This window comes from Macaca nemestrina, chromosome 13 (genome assembly GCF_043159975.1).
Source record: "Macaca nemestrina isolate mMacNem1 chromosome 13, mMacNem.hap1, whole genome shotgun sequence".
Taxonomy (NCBI): Eukaryota; Metazoa; Chordata; class Mammalia; order Primates; family Cercopithecidae; genus Macaca; species Macaca nemestrina.
The window spans coordinates 62,307,736-62,326,241 of record NC_092137.1 but is presented as its reverse complement, the minus strand read 5'-3'; the positions used below and the strand labels follow the sequence as shown (position 1 = coordinate 62,326,241).

Genomic DNA, 18,506 nt, shown 5'->3' with positions numbered 1-18,506 from the left:
GGCAATCCACCCACCTCAGCCCCCCAAAGTACTGGGATTACAGGCATGAGCCACCACCCCAGGCAAAAGGGTATTGTTTTAATTCTAAGTATACTGTGAGACGTTAAGAATGTATATTGTATATAGTCCCAGCTACTCGGGAGGCTGAGGCAGGAGAATGGTGTGAACCCGGGAGGCGGAGCTTGCAGTGAGCCTAGATTGCGCCACTGCACTCCAGCATGGATGACAGAGCAAGACTTCATCTCAAAAAAAAAAAAAAGAATGTATATTGTAATCTCTAGTGCAATCCTAAAGAAAGATGTAGCTGTAGCTAAAAACCCGAGAGAAATTAAAATGAAATTCCCCCCCCAAAAAAATTCATTAAGCTGTAAGAAGTAAAAAAAAGGATAAACAAGAATAAAAACAGAAAGCAAAATAGTAGACCTAAATCCAACCATGTCAACATACTAAACATAAATGGAGAAAGCACTTTAAAAGCAACACTGAATTATCTACAATAGATGCACCTCAAATACAAAGACAAGTCAGAAACCGGTTGGAAAAAGACATTTGATGAAAACGTAAGTATAAAAAGGCTAGCTTGTGTCTATAGTCCTAGCTACTCGGGTGGCTGAGGCAGGAAGCTCTCTTGAGCCCACGAGTTCAAGGCTGTAGTGGGTTATAATCACACCTGTGAATAGCCACTGTACTCCAGCCAGGCAACTTAGTTCCTTTAAAAAAGCTTCTTATGGCATAATGTTTCAGGGGGAAAAAAATGGGGAGAGACTATATTATTTTCAGATATATACTCCAAGATAGAGTATTACCAGAAATAAAGACTGACATTTCTAATGATAAAACAGGACAGGCATAGTGGCTCATGCCTGTAAACCCAGCACCTTGGGAGGCCAAGGTGGGAGGATCGCTTGAGTCCAGGAGTTGGAGACCAGCCTGGACAACACAATGAGACAAAAAAAAAAAAAAAATTTTTTTTTTTTAATTAGCCGGGTGCCGTGGCTTGCACCTGTGGTCCCAGCTACTAGGGAGGCTGAGGTGAGAGGATCACCTTAGCCTAGGAGGTAGAGGCTGCAGTGAGTCGTGATCACACTACTGCACTCCTATTTAGATGACAGAGTAAAACCCTGTCTCCAAAAACAACACAATAAAACAGATAATTTATCAGAAAAATATAATCATAAATGTAGATATGTCTGATATAAAGCTTCAAACTTTAAGAAGAAAATTTGTGGCCAGGTGCAGTGGCTCATGCCTGTAATCCCAGCACTCTGGGGAGGCTGAGGCGGGTGGATCACAAGGTCAGGAGTTCGAGACCAGCCTGACCAACATGGAGAAACCCCGTCTCTACTAAAAATACAAAATTAGCTGGGCATGGTGGCACAGTAATCCCAGCTACTCAGGAGGCTGAGGCAGGAGAATCTCTTTAACCCGGGAGGCAGAGGTTGAGGTGAACTGAGATTGTGCCATTGCACTCCAGCCTGGACAAAAAGAGGGAAACTCCGTCTCAAAAAAAAAAAAAGAAAAGAAAAGAAAATTTGTTGTTATTTAATACCCCCTCCTTTTTTTTGAGACAGGGTTTTGCTCTGTCACCTAGGCTGAGTGTAGTGGCACGATAATGGCTCACTGCAGCCTTGACCCCCCAGGTCCAAGCAATCCTCCTACCCCAGCCTCTCAAGTGGCTGGGACCACAGGAGTGCACCATCATGCCTGGCTATGTTGCCCAGGCTGGTCTCCAACTCCTGGGCTCAAGCAATCCCACCTCAGCCTCCCAGTGCTGGGATTACAGGTATAAGCCACCATGCCTGGTCTTAAGAAGAAAATTTGAAGGATGAAGTGAGAGGACTGTGTGAGTACAGGAGTTTGAGACTAGCCTAGGCAACACAGTGAGACCCTTGTCTCAAAACAAAACAAAAAGAAGAAAATTTGAGAGAATTAAAGGCAGAAACAGATTTTTAAAAAATCTCTATGATTGTGAACTAACATCCTTCTCATAGTAACTGAAATAATAAATAGATGAAAAAAGAGGCCGGGCGCGGTGGCTCAAGCCTGTAATCCCAGCACTTTGGGAGGCTGAGACGGGCGGATCACGAGGTCAGGAGATCGAGACCATCCCTTTCGGTCCTTGAGCACGGGGGAACAAGGTCGTGAGAACAAGGTCTTGGTGAGGTGCAGCCATTTCATCCATCCTCGGTCTGCGCCTTTCGCAGAGCTTCCAGTAGCGCTATGTTGGGCCACAGCATCCAGAGGTTCACAACCTCTGTGGTCCGTAGGAGCCACTATGAGGAGGGCCCTGGGAAGAATTTGCCATTTTCAGTGGAAAACAAGTGGGCGTTACTAGTTAAGATGTGTTTGTTCTTTGGATCTGCATTTTCTGTACCCTTCCTTATAGTAAGACACCAACTGCTTAAACAATAAGGATGTTTCAGTTCGTCCATTTACCAGATATGAAGAGCATTTTAAGAGATACAGCCTCTGGAAATGGATCAAACTCTAACTCATGGCATGCTAGATATGTTTTTCAATAAACTTATGACATGAAAAAAAAAAAAAGAAAAAAGAATCAGTATGGACATAGATCATGTGAACAGCACTATTAACCAACTTAATCTAATTGACATTTGTAAAATACTACACTAACAACTCCACAAAATTGTTCTTTTCAAGTGTGCATGGTCTATTCACCAATACAGATCAAATGCTAAGTCAGAAGGTAAGTCTCAATAAATCTCAAAAGATGTATTGTAAACTTACATAGAGTATGTTCTCTGAGCATAATGAAATTAAATCAGAAAGCATCAGTAAGATACCTAGAAGAGCCCCAAGTATTTGGAAATTTAACATAATATTTTAAAATAAACCATGCTCGAATGCCACATGCAGTGTTTGGAAAAAAAATAAAAATAAAAACAAAATACACCATGGGTCAAGAAGAAACCACGAAGTTAATTAGAAAATATTTTGGACTGTGGTGGCTCAAACCTGTAATCCCAGCACTTTGGGAGGCCAAGGTGGGAGGATTGCTTGAGCCTAGGCATTTGAGACCAGTCTGGGCAACACAGGGGGACCCTGCCTCTACAGAAAAACAAACAATTAGCCAGGTATGGTGGTGCATAACTGTAATCCCAGTTACTCAGGAGGCTGAAGCAGGAGGATAGCTCAAACCCAGGAATTTGAGGCTGCAGTGAGCTATGATCAAGCCATTGCACTCTAGCCTGGGTAACAGAGTAAGACTCTATCTCTAAGAAAACTTAAAAATAAATAAATAATTTTGAACTGAATGATGAAATCCAACACATGAAAATGTGCTAAATTTTAAAGCAGTGCTCAAAGAGAAAAGCTTTAAACAAAATTCTTCATAAGGCCGGGCACGGTGGCTCAGGCCTGTAATCCCAGCACTTTGGGAGGCTAAGACGGGCGGATCACGAGGTCAGGAGATCAAGACCATCCTGGCTAACACGGTGAAACCCCGTCTCTACTAAGAAATACAAAAAAACTAGCCAGGCGAGGTGGGGGGCGCCTGTAGTCCCAGCTACTTGGGAGGCTGAGGCAGGAAAATGGTGTAAACCCGGGACACAGAGCTTGCAGTGAGCTGAGATCCGGCCACTGCACTCCAGCCTGGGCAACACAGCGAGACTCCGTCTCAAAAAATAAATAAATAAATAAATAAATAAAATTCTTCATAAACACACAATCTTAACATTAGCAAATCAAATCCATTAATATATCAAAAATATAAATCTTGAGCTAATAGGGTTTATCCCAGGAATGCAAGGTAGTTTAGTAACATCACACATACACACATATATAGGCACATATATATGGATATTACATTATCATTTTTGGCTATGAGATCATATATATAATCCAGGTCAGTGGTCCCCAACTGTTTTGGCACCAGGGACTGATTTAAGGATGATTCAAGTGCATTACATTTTTTGTGTACTTTATTTCTATTATTATCACATTGTAATATGTAATGAAATAGTTATATAACTCACCATAATGTAGAATCAGTGGGAGCCCTGAGCTTGTTTTCCTGCAACTAGATGGTCCCATTTAGTTGCAGGATTGGGGGTGATGGGAGACAGTGACACTTGAAGTGTGTTGCTTATGTCCAGTCTACTCTGTAACAACCTTGTTTTGGTTGCTGTCACTGCAGAAAACGCTGCTTCACAAAGAATGTGGGAAACAGAAGCAGGCTTTTGAGTGCATTTGTGGCAATCTCAGAATATTCTGCCTTGACTTTAACCCAGAATGTATGGAGATTTGAAGTTGTCTCAAACATACTTTCAAGGCCTCTGTCATTTGCAATCTCAAGCAGTTAATCCTCTTCTAGCATGGACAAAGTCAATTCACCTGGCTTATTCACAAATGGGTGGTGGATCCATTCCTTCCCAATTCAGGGGTCTTTTGTGGTTGGGAAGTAATGCTCAAACTCTTTTGAAAGCTGAGATTGGTGATCATGCACCAGCTGGGAGAAAGAAGGCCTTGGCTCAATCTCTCTCAAAATCTCTGCAAATGTTTGAAACATGTCAGAAATCCTAATGTTCACTCATCGCCCCCATAATTCCAGTTTGGCTTTGAATGCAACCACTTTATCTGCCGATTTAAACACTGTCATCATTCTCCTCTGAAGTGACAGATTGAGTTCGTTGAGCAGGTTGAAATGTCACACAAGCAAGTTTTGCCACCCATTCTGTGTCACTGAGATGTGCTGCCATTGGTGACTGTTTTTCTGAAAGAAATGTCTGGAGTGGCTCTCGTAACTCAAAAACTCTGGCCAGTGAGGGACATTTATAAAGCCACTTCACTTCTGTGCACAAGAGAAGATGTGTGTGCTCTGCATCTATCTCCTCACAGAGCTATGTGAACATGTAGAGGCATGTACTTAAATGTGGATGCTAGTTTTAATCACATCCTGCAAAATGTTAAGTTCAGGTGACATTTTTCAGCTAGCTAGCCTTTCTCTGTGGATGACACAGTACATAGACTCACATTCGGAAGCAAACTCTTTGACCCAAGTAGTGAAACCAGAAAGCTGTCCAGTCATGGCAGCCACTCTGTCTGTGCATATGCCGACACAAAATGACCAATTCCATTTTCCTGATATGTAATCATTCAAAGACTTGAATAGTTCTGCAGCTATGGTGTTGGTTAGCAACAAAAGTGCACATAACATATCCTCATGCACATCCTCCTGAAAAATATAGTGCACAAAAACAAGCATCGTTGCCTTGTCAACACCAGTAGACTTGTCAACCTGGATTGCATGCCACAGTGACTCATTAATGCTCTCTAACAATTGTGCCTCAATATCCTCTATTTAATCAATTCAACTACTTATGGTGCTAGCTGAGAGGTACATGTGCCAACTTCTGAACTGTGCCCTCTCCTGAAGGTTCAAAACAAATGTCCTTAGGATCAACTCTTTACCAATAGTAAAGGGCTTCTTAGCTTTAGCAATGCGGTTAGCTACTAAGAATGATGCTCTCAATGCAGACACATTTGAAGTGGTGGCCTTCAATAATTGCTTCTGTTCTTTGTGTTCACATTTTTTTCTTTTGAAAAACTCCAGAGGCTTGTCTTTTAATGCAGGGAGCTGGGTCTCCACGTGGCAAAGCAGTTTTGAAGGTTTCATGGCTTCAATGGATAGCCCCGGTCACCACATATACAAATTTGGCTTGGAGAATGTGAATCACCTGTTGCAATGAACCTGTAATTTAAGTAGAACTCTTGGTATTTTCTTTTAAATGCAGCTTTCTTTTTTGCTGACAGAGTCTTCTGCTGTCTCATCACTGGGTCTTTCCCTCTTTTCAAAGAAACTCTTGCTTTTTACTTATTTTGGCTAGAGTTAGCTTGTGGGCTAACAAAACTGTCAGTGAGACAAGTGCGCAGTGCAGGAAAAGAGGCTCTCTTCATTCTTTTTTCTTACAGTTCAAACCTTAGACCTCAGCTCATTAGCCTCAAAAACCATTATGTAGATCAAAGTTGAGAAGTAATATTGTTTCTTCTATCCACTAAGAAAGCAAGGTGGAAGTATTGCCCTATTTTTTTTTTTATTGCATAAAACCCTACTAATAAAAATTTGACACTAAAAAAATCCAAAAATAAATAAATCAAGATGAGTACCTCCAAAAATATTGAGCAAATTATTTCCTATTAGCTGGTCTGGGTCTTCATTTATTTTCCAGAGACCCCAATTTCTTAAAGTTCCAAGTTCTGTTTCCATGGATAGTATCCTGCTCCTACAATCATCTTCCTCTCATTATTTTGTGTCTCACATTTTAATACTCTGATGTATTCAGGGGGTGAGACAGGCATCAGAATTATAAAAAGTATTGAGAATGATACTTTTTGTTTTCTGTTTTTGAGACAGGGTCTCTCTGTCACCTAGGTTGGAGTGCAGTGGTGCGATCACAGCTCACTGCAGCCTCAACCTCCTGGGCTCAGTGAAGGCTGAAGTGTCCCACTTCAGCCTCCCAAGTAGCTGGGACTACAGGTGCACGCCACCAAACCCAGTTAATTTTTGTATTTTTTGTAGAGATGGAGTTTTGCCATGTTGCCCAGGCTGGTCTCTAGGGCTCAAGAGATTCACCCACCTTAACCTCCCAAAGTGATGGGATTACAGGTGTAAGCCACCACACCCAGGCCAAGAACGTATTTTTGATCAGGGTAGGTTTTATACCTAGGACTCTGAAGACTGGAAGAATCTTCCATAAACCATGACCACTAGTTGGCTGTCCCTTTGGCCCAAATGATAAAGAAACTGCAGTGATTAGTGAAAAAATAAACTCTGTAGTGGTATATGGAAATTCAAAAAGAGAAGACAGATTATGTGAATATGCTAATACATAGCTCATATCAGGAGATATGTACCTTTACCCTTCCTACATCCTACTACCTGACCTGTGTGTCTTGGGTTACAAGGACAAGGACCATACCCAAGGAACAATGGAATAATCTGATGGAAAAGTCTAGGACCCTGAAAATGTGTGGAACAGAGCCTATCTCTGGACTTTTACATAAAAGAGAAATAAACTTCTATATTTTTCTTCTAATTTTAATCTATGTATTTATTTAAAGACTGGGTTATAAGACTGGCTAATTTTTGTATTTTTGGTAGAGATGGGGTTTCACCATGTTGCCAAGGCTGGTCTCGAACTCCTGGGCTCAAGCGATCTACCAGTGTCAGCTTCCCAAAGTGGTGGGATTACAGCCATGAGCCACCTTGCTGGGCCAGTTTCTATCGTTTTAAAGCCTTTGTTAATTTGGCTCTCTATTATTTGCAGCTGAACTTAATCCGAACTGATACAGTAGGTAAGGAGAAACAGGATGGTTAAGAGATTCCTTTTGAGTGAGCTGTAGAGTCATCTCATTGAAGAAGACTGAAAGAGTGGATGATAATTATCTGAGAAAGGAGGTGCAGAACTTTTTATTACTATTCCTCCAATATAATGTGGCAGGTCTGAAGAGCCGTTTGTATACAGAGTGAACTTGGCTTAGTAAACGAGCTAAGTCCTTGACATAGTCACCGAATGCTAATAGTTGCTATAAAGCCTAATCACATTGATAACTGGATAGAATACGTGAGCTTACTAAACCATTAACATGCCTTACTGAATATACAGCTTTTAAAACCTTTGGACTATTTACAGTGTTGCTTTCAATCAATTCCAGGAGGTCCCAATGGAACCAATTATGATATAACTATAGGAAACTTAAAAATTAATTCCTGAAAGAGTCAGACCTAAGAAAATCCAGATAACAATCACTCATCAGTGCAACAGGGCTAACTAACCAATGGGATACATTATGTAATCTACCGCAGAAATTTGTCAAATTAAAGAAACTATCAAGACGCTTGAAAGAGTCAAGTATCAGAAGACAAAGACCAAAGATGAGGAGAAGAAAGTCTGTCATCAGTCACTGACCTTTTAGATTGATAATTAAGATGCACATATGAAAAAATATTAGTTTTCAGAACAGCAATAACATTTCTTACTTTATAAAATGACTCCACAATTTTTCTTTAAACATGATGCTTTCTACATATTACGAGTTGAGATTAGAGAAGTATGTATGGTTTACTGAACCCTCAGAGATCTCAGATGGCTTATAAGTTACATGGAGTTTTAAAATAATAATAATAATAGTAACCCCTCCAGAGTGTAAGTTAATTTCTTGTCAGTCTAGAAGCCTATCATGAGATAACACTGAGCCTATCTAAGGTGAGCAGATAAATAAATAAAATATAATTAAATAAAATATAAATAAACTGCATTAAAAGCATAGAGCAAAGGGTAATTTTCTCTAACAATCTGGAAACTTCTTTTTTTTTTTTTCCTTTTTTTTTAAATTTATTTATTATTATTATACTTTAAGTTGTAGGGTACATGTGCATAACGTGCAGGTTTGTTACATATGTATACTTGTGCCATGTTGGTGTGCTGCACCCATCAACTCGTCATTTACATCAGGTATAACTCCCAATGCAATCCCTCCCCCCTACCCCCTCCCCATGATAGGCCCCTGTGTGTGATGTTCCCCTTCCTGAGTCCAAGTGATCTCATTGTTCAGTTCCCACCTATGAGTGAGAACATGCGGTGTTTGGTTTTCTGTTCTTGTGATAGTTTGCTAAGAATGATGGTTTCCAGCTGCATCCATGTCCCTACAAAGGACACAAACTCATCCTTTTTGATGGCTGCATAGTATTCCATGGTGTATATGTGCCACATTTTCTTAATCCAATCTGTCACTGATGGACATTTGGGTTGATTCCAAGTCTTTGCTATTGTGAATAGTGCTGCAATAAACATACGTGTGCATGTGTCTTTATAGCAGCATAATTTATAATCCTTTGGGTATATACCCAGTAATGGGATGGCTGGGTCGTATGGTACATCTAGTTCTAGATCCTTGAGGAATCGCCACACTGTTTTCCATAATGGTTGAACTAGTTTACAATCCCACCAACAGTGTAAAAGTGTTCCTATTTCTCCACATCCTCTCCAGCACCTGTTGTTTCCTGACTTTTTAATGATTGCCATTCTAACTGGTGTGAGATGGTATCTCATTGTGGTTTTGATTTGCATTTCTCTGATGGCCAGTGATGAGGAGCATTTTTTCATGTGTCTGTTGGCTGTATGAATGTCTTCTTTTGAGAAATGTCTGTTCATATCCTTTGCCCACTTTTTGATGGGGTTGTTTGTTTTTTTCTTGTAAATTTGTTTGAGTTCTTTGTAGGTTCTGGATATTAGCCCTTTGTCAGATGAGTAGATTGCAAAAATTTTCTCCCATTCTGGTTGCCTGTTCACTCTGATGGTAGTTTCTTTTGCTGTGCAGAAGCTCTTTAGTTTAATGAGATCCCATTTGTCAATTTTGGCTTTTGCTGCCGTTGCTTTTGGTGTTTTAGACATGAAGTCTTTGCCCATGCCTATGTCCTGAATGGTAGTACCTAGGTTTTCCTCTAGGATTTTTATGGTATTAGGTCTAACATTTAAGTCTCTAATCCATCTTGAATTAATTTTCGTATAAGGAGTAAGGAAAGGATCCAGTTTCAGCTTTCTACTTATGGCTAGCCAATTTTCCCAGCACCATTTATTAAATAGGGAATCCTTTCCCCATTGCTTGTTTGGAAACTTCTTTACAGTCTTCTCATTAGAGGGCATTTCTGAATTAATAAGTAAATGGAAAATAAGATTCAAAACAACAATTTCACCTACAGATTTAAAGTGCCTGCACATATCAAAGCAAACCTGTACTTTAACCACATATTTGTTAAAAAAAACTGCCAATTTTAAGGAAGAAAAGGGGTTCTGTTTGTTTGTTTTTGTTTTTGATTCACGAGTGCTGATCTTCTTCTGAAAAGGTATTTCTTTAAGAAAAAAAAGTTCATGTTCTTCGACTAGGTCAAGTTTCAGAACATCAGTCATGCATCTTCAAGGAGAAACAAAATCCAATTTAAAGGGACTGACTTTTCTCATTTTAGTTTTTCCCAATGATAAATATATTTTTAACTATCACATGACATAAGTCAGCTTACAAATGAAGTTTCTACAGCAAGGCATGTGATCCTTGATCTCTCTAAGCAAGCCTCTTCCTAAAGGAGTAAAAAATTCTTTCCTGAAATGAATTATTCAAGGCTGAATAACAAAACACAGTAGTAGAGAAGACAAGTGAGAAAACTATAAAGGAGAATTTTTTCTTCCCTTTTTCCCTAACAAAAGCAAATAAAAAGTTGTATAATGCATACAGTGTTTTAAGAACATTTTTAATTGGTGCTTAGGATAAAATAACTGAAAGATACACAAAATACTAGCAACTTCACTGAGATGGCAGACATTATTAGTACTAGAGATTTCTATTCTGTTTTTCAAATTTTCTCCAATATTAGTTTTGTCACTTTTATAATTAAAAAATGAAATTACAAATAAATAAAAAGCCAGAAAATCTTTTAAAAATTATTGTCTTCTTTTTGGTTAAAGTGATACTTAAAGCATACTTATTTTTGCAATGATCTAATGCTTCATCTGGACTTCCCACCCAGAAGCTTCATAAAAATGCATACTCTCAGACCTCCCCTCAGATGTACAGAATCAGTAGCTTATATTTTAATAAGATTCCCAGGTGTTTCATCTGCATGTTAAGCCAGTGAAGCACTGTTATAGAGATTCATCCAGAAATACCTATCTTGATTCCTTTCTAAGTCCTTCCTATATGTCAGTCCAAACTGATCATGTTTTTTTGATTTATCTTAGATATATTCATGCAATTTCAGTAAAATTGACAAAAGATAATAACAATATATTAATCATACCACTAAATTTAGGGCAATTTTTTTAAAAAAAAAAAAAGAGTTCCAACTTCAAACCTTAGCCATTATCCCCTACTACATTAATCACTCCATTGAAATGGACCAAAAGCAGAATATAAATTCAGTATACCAGAGGAACTTTTCATAAAGTCTGAAACCTACTAATGAGGAAACACTAGAACCATAAGATGGTATGATATTGCAGTACTGGAATACCTGAGTAAGTGCTGCCTCTACCTTATAAAAGCCTGTTCAACAATATTAATTTTTCTGTTACTTTGAAATGTCCACCAGTCAACCTTGGTAAGACTGACATTTTGAGCTGGAAAACTCTTTGTGGTGGGGCTGTCCTGTGCATTATGGGAGGTTTAGCAGCATCCCTGTCCTCTATCCACCAGATATCAGTAGCATGCCCCGAGCTGAAACAACCAAAGATGTCTCCAGACATTGCCAAATATCCCCTGGGGGACAATCCCTCCTCCCAAACCCCCAGGATAATCCACTCATCTAAAAAAAGAACAACTATCTGACAGCAGGCCTGCCAATATAGGTCAATAATCCTATTTGGGATTTTCCCAAAAAGAGACATCTAAGAGCATAGCTGAGTTTTTAAAATTATACACACATTTGTGGGATTCCTTTTGAAAGCTCCAGGAGAGCAAGGGCTAGGTCTTTTTTTTTTTCTTTTTTTTTTTTTTTTCCTGGTAATTATATTCTTAGAAATTTCTGGTCCATGATAAGCATCTGGGTTAAAATATGTAGATACCATATCCTTAGTATAGGGCAATTAATTATTATTCAATTTTCTGGTTAAACTTGCATTTCTATTGCATGTAATGTGATTTCTTAAATGTATTTCCCTCACCTATTTTAACTAGAAAAATACTAGTTCAATAACATCTAAAAATTATTAAGACTATGATGTGACCAGTAACCACTATATCCAAATCAATTAGGACTCTTGTAACAGGAGGCATAGTTAAGGGAAGAAAGGACACTGCTGTGAAAAGTAGAGGTGCTGTCAGCTGTACATCCAGGTTGCTCTCTCTTTGCTTGGCTTATTTTTCAGAAATCATCCCAAGACCTCATGCTCTAAGAAATGTTTTCCAAATACTCAAGACAAGTAGTTTTGAAACCTTTTTTCTAAGGCCAGAGACTTATTTTCAAAATCTGATTACATGAATGCCAATTATACATCAATTAACAACAACAACAACAACAACAACAAAAACGGGAAAAAAATCTGCTGAAAACTATGAACGTTCTAGAAAAACACACTTACATATAAACTTTACCATATAATTTCAGGGAGTTTGTAAACCCCCTAAAATCTGTCAATGGACAATGGTCTCTCTCATTCTTGCATGACCATTAATATTTTACTGTCCATAGTCCATAGCATAACATTTAGCAATTCAAGTATTGAAATTTAGTTCCTCATCCAAATCAACTTAAAAATCATGTGGCTTCTAGTCTGTCAACTGGGCAGCTTGGATGGTGACTCCAAGACTCTCTTGAAACAGAATACAGTCATGTGTCACTTGCAAGTATACATTCTGAGAAATCATTTGTTAGGCAATCTTTTTGTTGTGTTAACATCACAGAGTGTATTTACACAAACCTAGATGGTATAGGCTATATGGTATATGGTATGCCCTATTGCTCCTAGGCTATAAACCTGTACAGCATGTTACTCTACTGAACACTTTGGGCAACTGGAGCACAATGGTAAGTATTTTATGTATCTAAACATAGAAAAGGTACAATACAGTATAAGAATACAAAAAATATACAGTGTAAAAATACAGTATAAAAAGATTTTAAAATGATATAAAAGAAAGGGCATTTACCGGCCAGGCAAGGTGGCTCATGCCTGTAATCCCAGCACTTTGGGAGGCTGAGGCAAGTGGATCACGAAGTCAGGAGTTCGAGACCAGCCTGGCCAACATAGTGAAACCCCATCTCTACTAAAAATACAAATTAGCCAGGTGTGGTGGTGGGCGCCTGTAGTCCCAGCTACTCAGGAGGCTGAAGCAGGAGAATCATTTGAACCCAGGAGGCGGAGGTTGCAGTGAGCCAAGACCTCACCATTGTACTCCAGCCTAGATAAAGATACACAGCGAGACTCCGTCTCAAAAAAAAAAAAAAAAAAAAAAAAAAAAGGAGAAGAAAAGAAAAGAAAGGGCACTTACCATAAATGAAGCTTGCCGGACTGGAGGATGCTTAGGTGAGTCTGTCAGTGGTCAGTGTACGTGAAGGCCTAGGACATTACTGTATACTACTGTAGACTTTATAAATATTCTACACTTAGACTACACTAAATAAATTGTACTATAACATTACGACAGCCACAGTGTCACTAGGCAGTAAGAATTTTTCAACTCCATTACAGTCTTATGGGACCAGCGTCATATATGCAGTCTGTCATTGACTAAAAGATCATTATGGGACACATGACTGCATATGAGCAAAGTGTTCATAAATTGTAAAGGACTAGCAATATGCAGACTTAAGGTATGTTCTTCATTTCTGTCTTCCCAACCAGATTGTAAGGGACTTGGGAGTAGGGACTGTGTAACTCTCCTGAATACTTTTTGGTATCCAGCAAAACTGAATAAATGTTTCTTAATGTCTTCTTTCTCAAGCAAGGAACTCTGGCTCGTTTCTGCAGTTTGGGGTGGTGGTAGGAATAATCACCACTACTTTGCATCCAAAGATACCAGAGAGAAACCAAACATTTTATTTGCTTCACAAGAACTTCATTTGCTTAGTCTTATCTTTGTAAATCATATATTAGTTCACCTACTCCAATGCTGTAGCTATTGCAGAGAGTTAAACAACTAAATAATGTGACTGCTTTATAAAACATAAATTGGAGAGAGAAAAAAGAAATGCATTTGTTTTTTTTTCCTCATTAAAAACTGCCATCTGCTAAATTCTCTGAATCATCTTGTCAAAACTCATTGAAGGAAAATAAACTGTGTTCAGAGGATCAAGACAATATAGTAGGCACAAGGATTCATAAGCTCTTCTCTTTAATTTCTTCAATGAATGTTTCATGGTATATTCTACTCTAATTTTAATTTTCAGGCAGAAAATAATACTATATAATGAACACCACGATGTACACAAATCCCAATTCTCTTACAAGGCATAGGGCTCCGGATAAATTCTACCCATCTCAAGTCACGATTTCATGAACTATTTTGCTTGACTAGTCACATTTACCTTGACTTTTAGTTACTTAGCACTTTTGTCCACAATATCATAAATTTTATTGATCAGAATTGCACATACAAGCACCTGTCTTATCCATAGCCAGACCAAGTTCTTTACTTTTCTGTACCTTTACAGCGTAGAACTATTTTTAGCACTTGCTGAAGGACAGTTAGAATAAAGTTATATGACTTAACCAGGACTCGATTTCTTTATCTGTAAAAACTATATTAATAATCTTGAGCCTGGCACGGTGGCTCAAGCCTGTAATCCCAGCACTTTGGGAGGCTGAGACGGGCGGATCACGAGGTCAGGAGATCGAGATCATCCTGGCTAACAAGGTGAAACCCTGTCTCTACTAAAAAATACAAAAAACTAGCCAGGTGAGGTGGCGGGCGTCTGTACTCCCAGCTACTCAGGAGGCTGAGGCAGGAGAATGGCGTAAACCCGGGAGGCGGAGCTTGCAGTGAGCTGAGATCTGGCCACAGCACTCCAGCCTGGGCGACAGAGCGAGACTCCGTCTCAAAAAAAAAAACAAAAAACAAAAACAAAAAAAAAAACAAACAACAAAAAAAAAATCTTGAAACCACCTTTGCAAAATTATGACAGTAAAGGAAAACTGACATAGTTGATTCCATCTTGCTTCTGACCTCCAAGCTGTCCTCATCATTCCTGGACATAGGCCAAGCTAACATTGGGAGGAATTTATAATTTAACTTGAGGCCAGGAGCAGTGGCTCATGCACGGAATCCCAGCACTTTGGGACACCAAGGCAGGCAGATCACCTGAGGTCAGGAGTTCGAGACCAGCCTGGCCAGCATGGTGAAACCCCATCGCTACTGAAAATACAAAAATTAGCCAGGCATGGTGGTGGGCACTGGTAATTCCAGCTACTCAGGAGGCTGAGGCAGGAGAATTGCTTGAACCAGGAGGCAGAGGTTACAGTGGGCTGAGATGGCGCCACTGCACTCCAGCCTGGGAGACAGAGCGAGACTCTGTCTCAAAAAAAAAAATTAACTTGAAAGTAAAGATGATAATAGGAGGCCAGACTTGGTGGCTCATGACTGCAATGCCAGCACTTTTGGAGGCTGAGGCAGGCAGATCCCTTGAGGTCAGGAGTTTGAGACCAGCCTGGCCAACATAATGAAACCCTGTCTCTACTAAAAATACAAAAAAAAAAAAAAAAAAGAAGAAGAAGAAGGAAAGCAAGCATGATAACAGTCCCTCTCTAAGAAGAACCCCCGCCTTGCTCAGGGACCAAAAACCGCCTTTGTAAGACTAATCAAAGGCCACAAGAATAGGATTATGGGAGGGCCCTGAACTCTGCTAAGATGTAGGTATAGTTTCTATAACTCATTACTGCTCAGGAGCCATGTGGCCAGAAGTCACAAGATTTGCAATTTCCCCAACTGTTCCTATAGATAACATCACTACTGTACAATCTAAGATTTTTTAAAGATGTTTTTCAGATCTACCCCACCAGACCTGTGATTCACGGCTCAACTGGTCCTGTGGCTCCACCAGAGACAGACTCAGCACATAAGGACAGTTTTTCCACACCCCTATGATTTCATCCCTAACCAATCAGCAGCACCCATTCCCTAGCCCCCATCCACCAAATTGTCCACAAAAACCCTAACCTGCGGCCTTTGGGGAGACTGACTTGAGTGATAACTCTGGTTTTCCCACATGGCCAACCTCATTAAATCGTTTATCTACTGCAATGCCATGGTCTCAGTGAACTGATTTTTGTCTGTTCAGCAGTGGGGAAGAACCCATCGGGCAATTACAATCTTAGTTCCCCAATGTCTGTAACACAGATCAAATTAACAAAACTATGATGATAGAAGCTCTTTGATAGTTTATTCAGGAAGAAAACAGGTCTTTTTTTTTTTTTTTTTAAGTTAGGAGCTTGCTCCTTGAAGATTCTACAAATGATCAGAATCTTATTCTCACCAAAGAATCGTTTCTTTGGTAGGTGAAGGGAGAAGGAATGGAATGCATCCTATTAATGTAACTTTTCACCTTTCTTTGACACTGGCTGCTAGCCCACAATGTTTGGTTGGGCTAGAAAACAAATGTAAAAAAGAAACACTAATCCCAATCCTTAAATCTATTCTGCAAAGATGCCAGGAAGACAAATAAGTTACTTATAAAAGCAGGAAGCTTTTTTGGAGGAAACGCACTATAAAAGCAAAATATATTAAAGAACTATTTTCACATTCTAAATTCTGTGCCTAACTTCCAGTTTAAATTGGTAGCTTAAAAAACAGAGGTCAACACAGAAATCAGTAAAAGGATCAAGGCAGAACACAGAAATACACAAACAGCAAATGCAAGAGATAAACCAGGAGGTAGATTAGGTTATCAGACATAACATAAAGATCTCTCCTTCAAAATGACATCTCTCTTCTAACCTAATGTTACGAAGACTAATTGAGCAGAATGAAGGGTTGTTAAACAGCCACAAACTTAAGTAAACCTACAAAGTAAAATCTAGTCTTGGTTAATCATAATCAAGAAAAAGAATAAACAAATTGATTATAAATTGGCTGCCAAAGTTTGCAAGGGTTTTGGAATTCAGTTACTGACATATTTAATGTAAACAAGAGGGAAGCCAAAAGACAAAAATACCACCTGGAGATTAGCAGCAAGAAGGTCATAAAAACAGCAAAGTATAAAATTTTACTACATGAGGATCACGATTTTTGTGCAGAAAATGTATGGATTGCCCCTCTCCCCCACCTCACTGAAAAACAAAAATATAACAAAAACAATATGACAGATATTCCTCAATGTCACAGTGAGTGATACAGGACTATTATAAACTGACATAGCATCAGGAAAAAACAGATATAGAGCCTAACCAGAAACAATGAAATACACATACCAAAAACACCAGCATGATACATTCATAAACAAATGGCTTAATGTTCTCATGGTTACCAAAAAGCAAATTACCACTGATCTTATAAATGTATACAGGATCCTCTCTCAGAACAGCTAACTTTCTTCATATTCATCATTAACATTCTTCTTTCAATCTGTACTTAGTCAAGGTAGTTAGTAAGATTTTAGAGGAGAGTTATTAGTTTAGGGAACTAACATTCTAGAGAGAATCAGTTAGGCAAATCCTTACCCAGAATCAGTTGCCTCTCATAACACCTGACCCTCAGTTTGTCCATTAACACAACAAGTTTATATTTGGCACCACTAAGCCTACTACTGTCATAAGCACCTGTGATGCAAAAAGGAATAAGACCTGGCTGGGCTTGGTGGCTCATACCTGTAACAACAACAAAAATTTAAAGACTTTTCTTTCTTCCTTATGAGACTGAAAAATGACTCCCAACAAGGTTTGGTCCTAAAAAATAAATATATAAAGAACTGAAGGAAGGGCAGCTAACAAAGAAATATGAAATAGCAATGAACTCAAGTCTGATATTTGAAAGAGATACCCCTAGACTCCCTAGCCATTAGTAAGTAGAAGCAGCTTCAGTGAATAGTAACTGCTGTTCTCGTTTAATCTCCAACTGGCCAAGGTACGAACTATTACCTTTGCCCAAAGCTATATCCAGTGTCACTGGCTTAGCTGGTATTTCCAAAGTCTGACTCATGGACAAATCTCAAGATGATGATAGGGCTTGGCATCTTTGAATAAAACAATGTCTATTTAGTGGGTGGAAGACTGTAGACTTTGAGTTCCTTAGTCCAAAGTTAGAGGATACTTGACAATCTTCTCAACTGTTTAAAACTTCACAGAAAAATAGGTTTGAAGTATTGTTTGGCCTTAAAAATAAAAGACATTATTTCAATTTCTTGTAAATACCTTCGGAGACAAAGGCTTTAACTGACCTACTATCTCATCTGCATCAAAGGGTTGCACCATTACCTCAACGGCAGCATACGAAATGCATAAAAGAGGCCGGGTGTGTGGTGGCTCATGCTTGTAGTCCTAGCACTTTGGGAGGACAGGCAGGCAGATGGCTTGAGCTCAGGAGCTCAAGACCAACCTGGGCAACATGGTGAAACCTCATCTCCACACAAAATACAGAAAGAATTGGCCAAGTGTGCCCAGCTACTCGGGAGGCTAAGGTAGGAGGACTGCTTGAGCCTGGAAGGTCAAGGCTGCAGTGAGCCATGATAGCACCACTGTACTCTAGCCCGGGTAACAGAGTGAGACCCTATCTCAAAAAACTAACAAAATGCATAAAAACACCTCAATAATTACTTTTCTATTAATAAAACTGGCAAAAGAAAACACACATAAACTTTACAAATGTAATTTATTTAACAAAAAAACTACAAGTTTTCATTATTAACAAATCAAGAGGTTCATAATTTTTAATCTAGAGAGTAGAAATGGATTAATTTAAAATAAACTAAAGCCATGAATTAAAGAAGTTTCAGTCTGAAACATATCATATATTAGATGATGGCACCTACTGACTAAATGTAATATTGCATTCCTATATAAGTC

General features: G+C 39.0%; 2 protein-coding genes across 11 annotated transcripts in view; one reads left to right on the top strand and one right to left on the bottom strand.

Moving 5' to 3' along the window:
- Positions 1–18,506, bottom strand: part of LOC105465113 (copper metabolism domain containing 1) — a 248,464-nt gene that overhangs the window by 79,408 nt on the left and 150,550 nt on the right. The window lies entirely within an intron of this gene.
- On the top strand, positions 2,115–2,551 carry LOC139357870 (cytochrome c oxidase subunit 7C, mitochondrial-like). Its single transcript, XM_071076791.1, has one exon. The coding sequence runs from the start codon at positions 2,221–2,223 to the stop codon at positions 2,410–2,412; it is 192 nt and encodes a 63-aa protein (XP_070932892.1). The 5' UTR covers positions 2,115–2,220; the 3' UTR covers positions 2,413–2,551.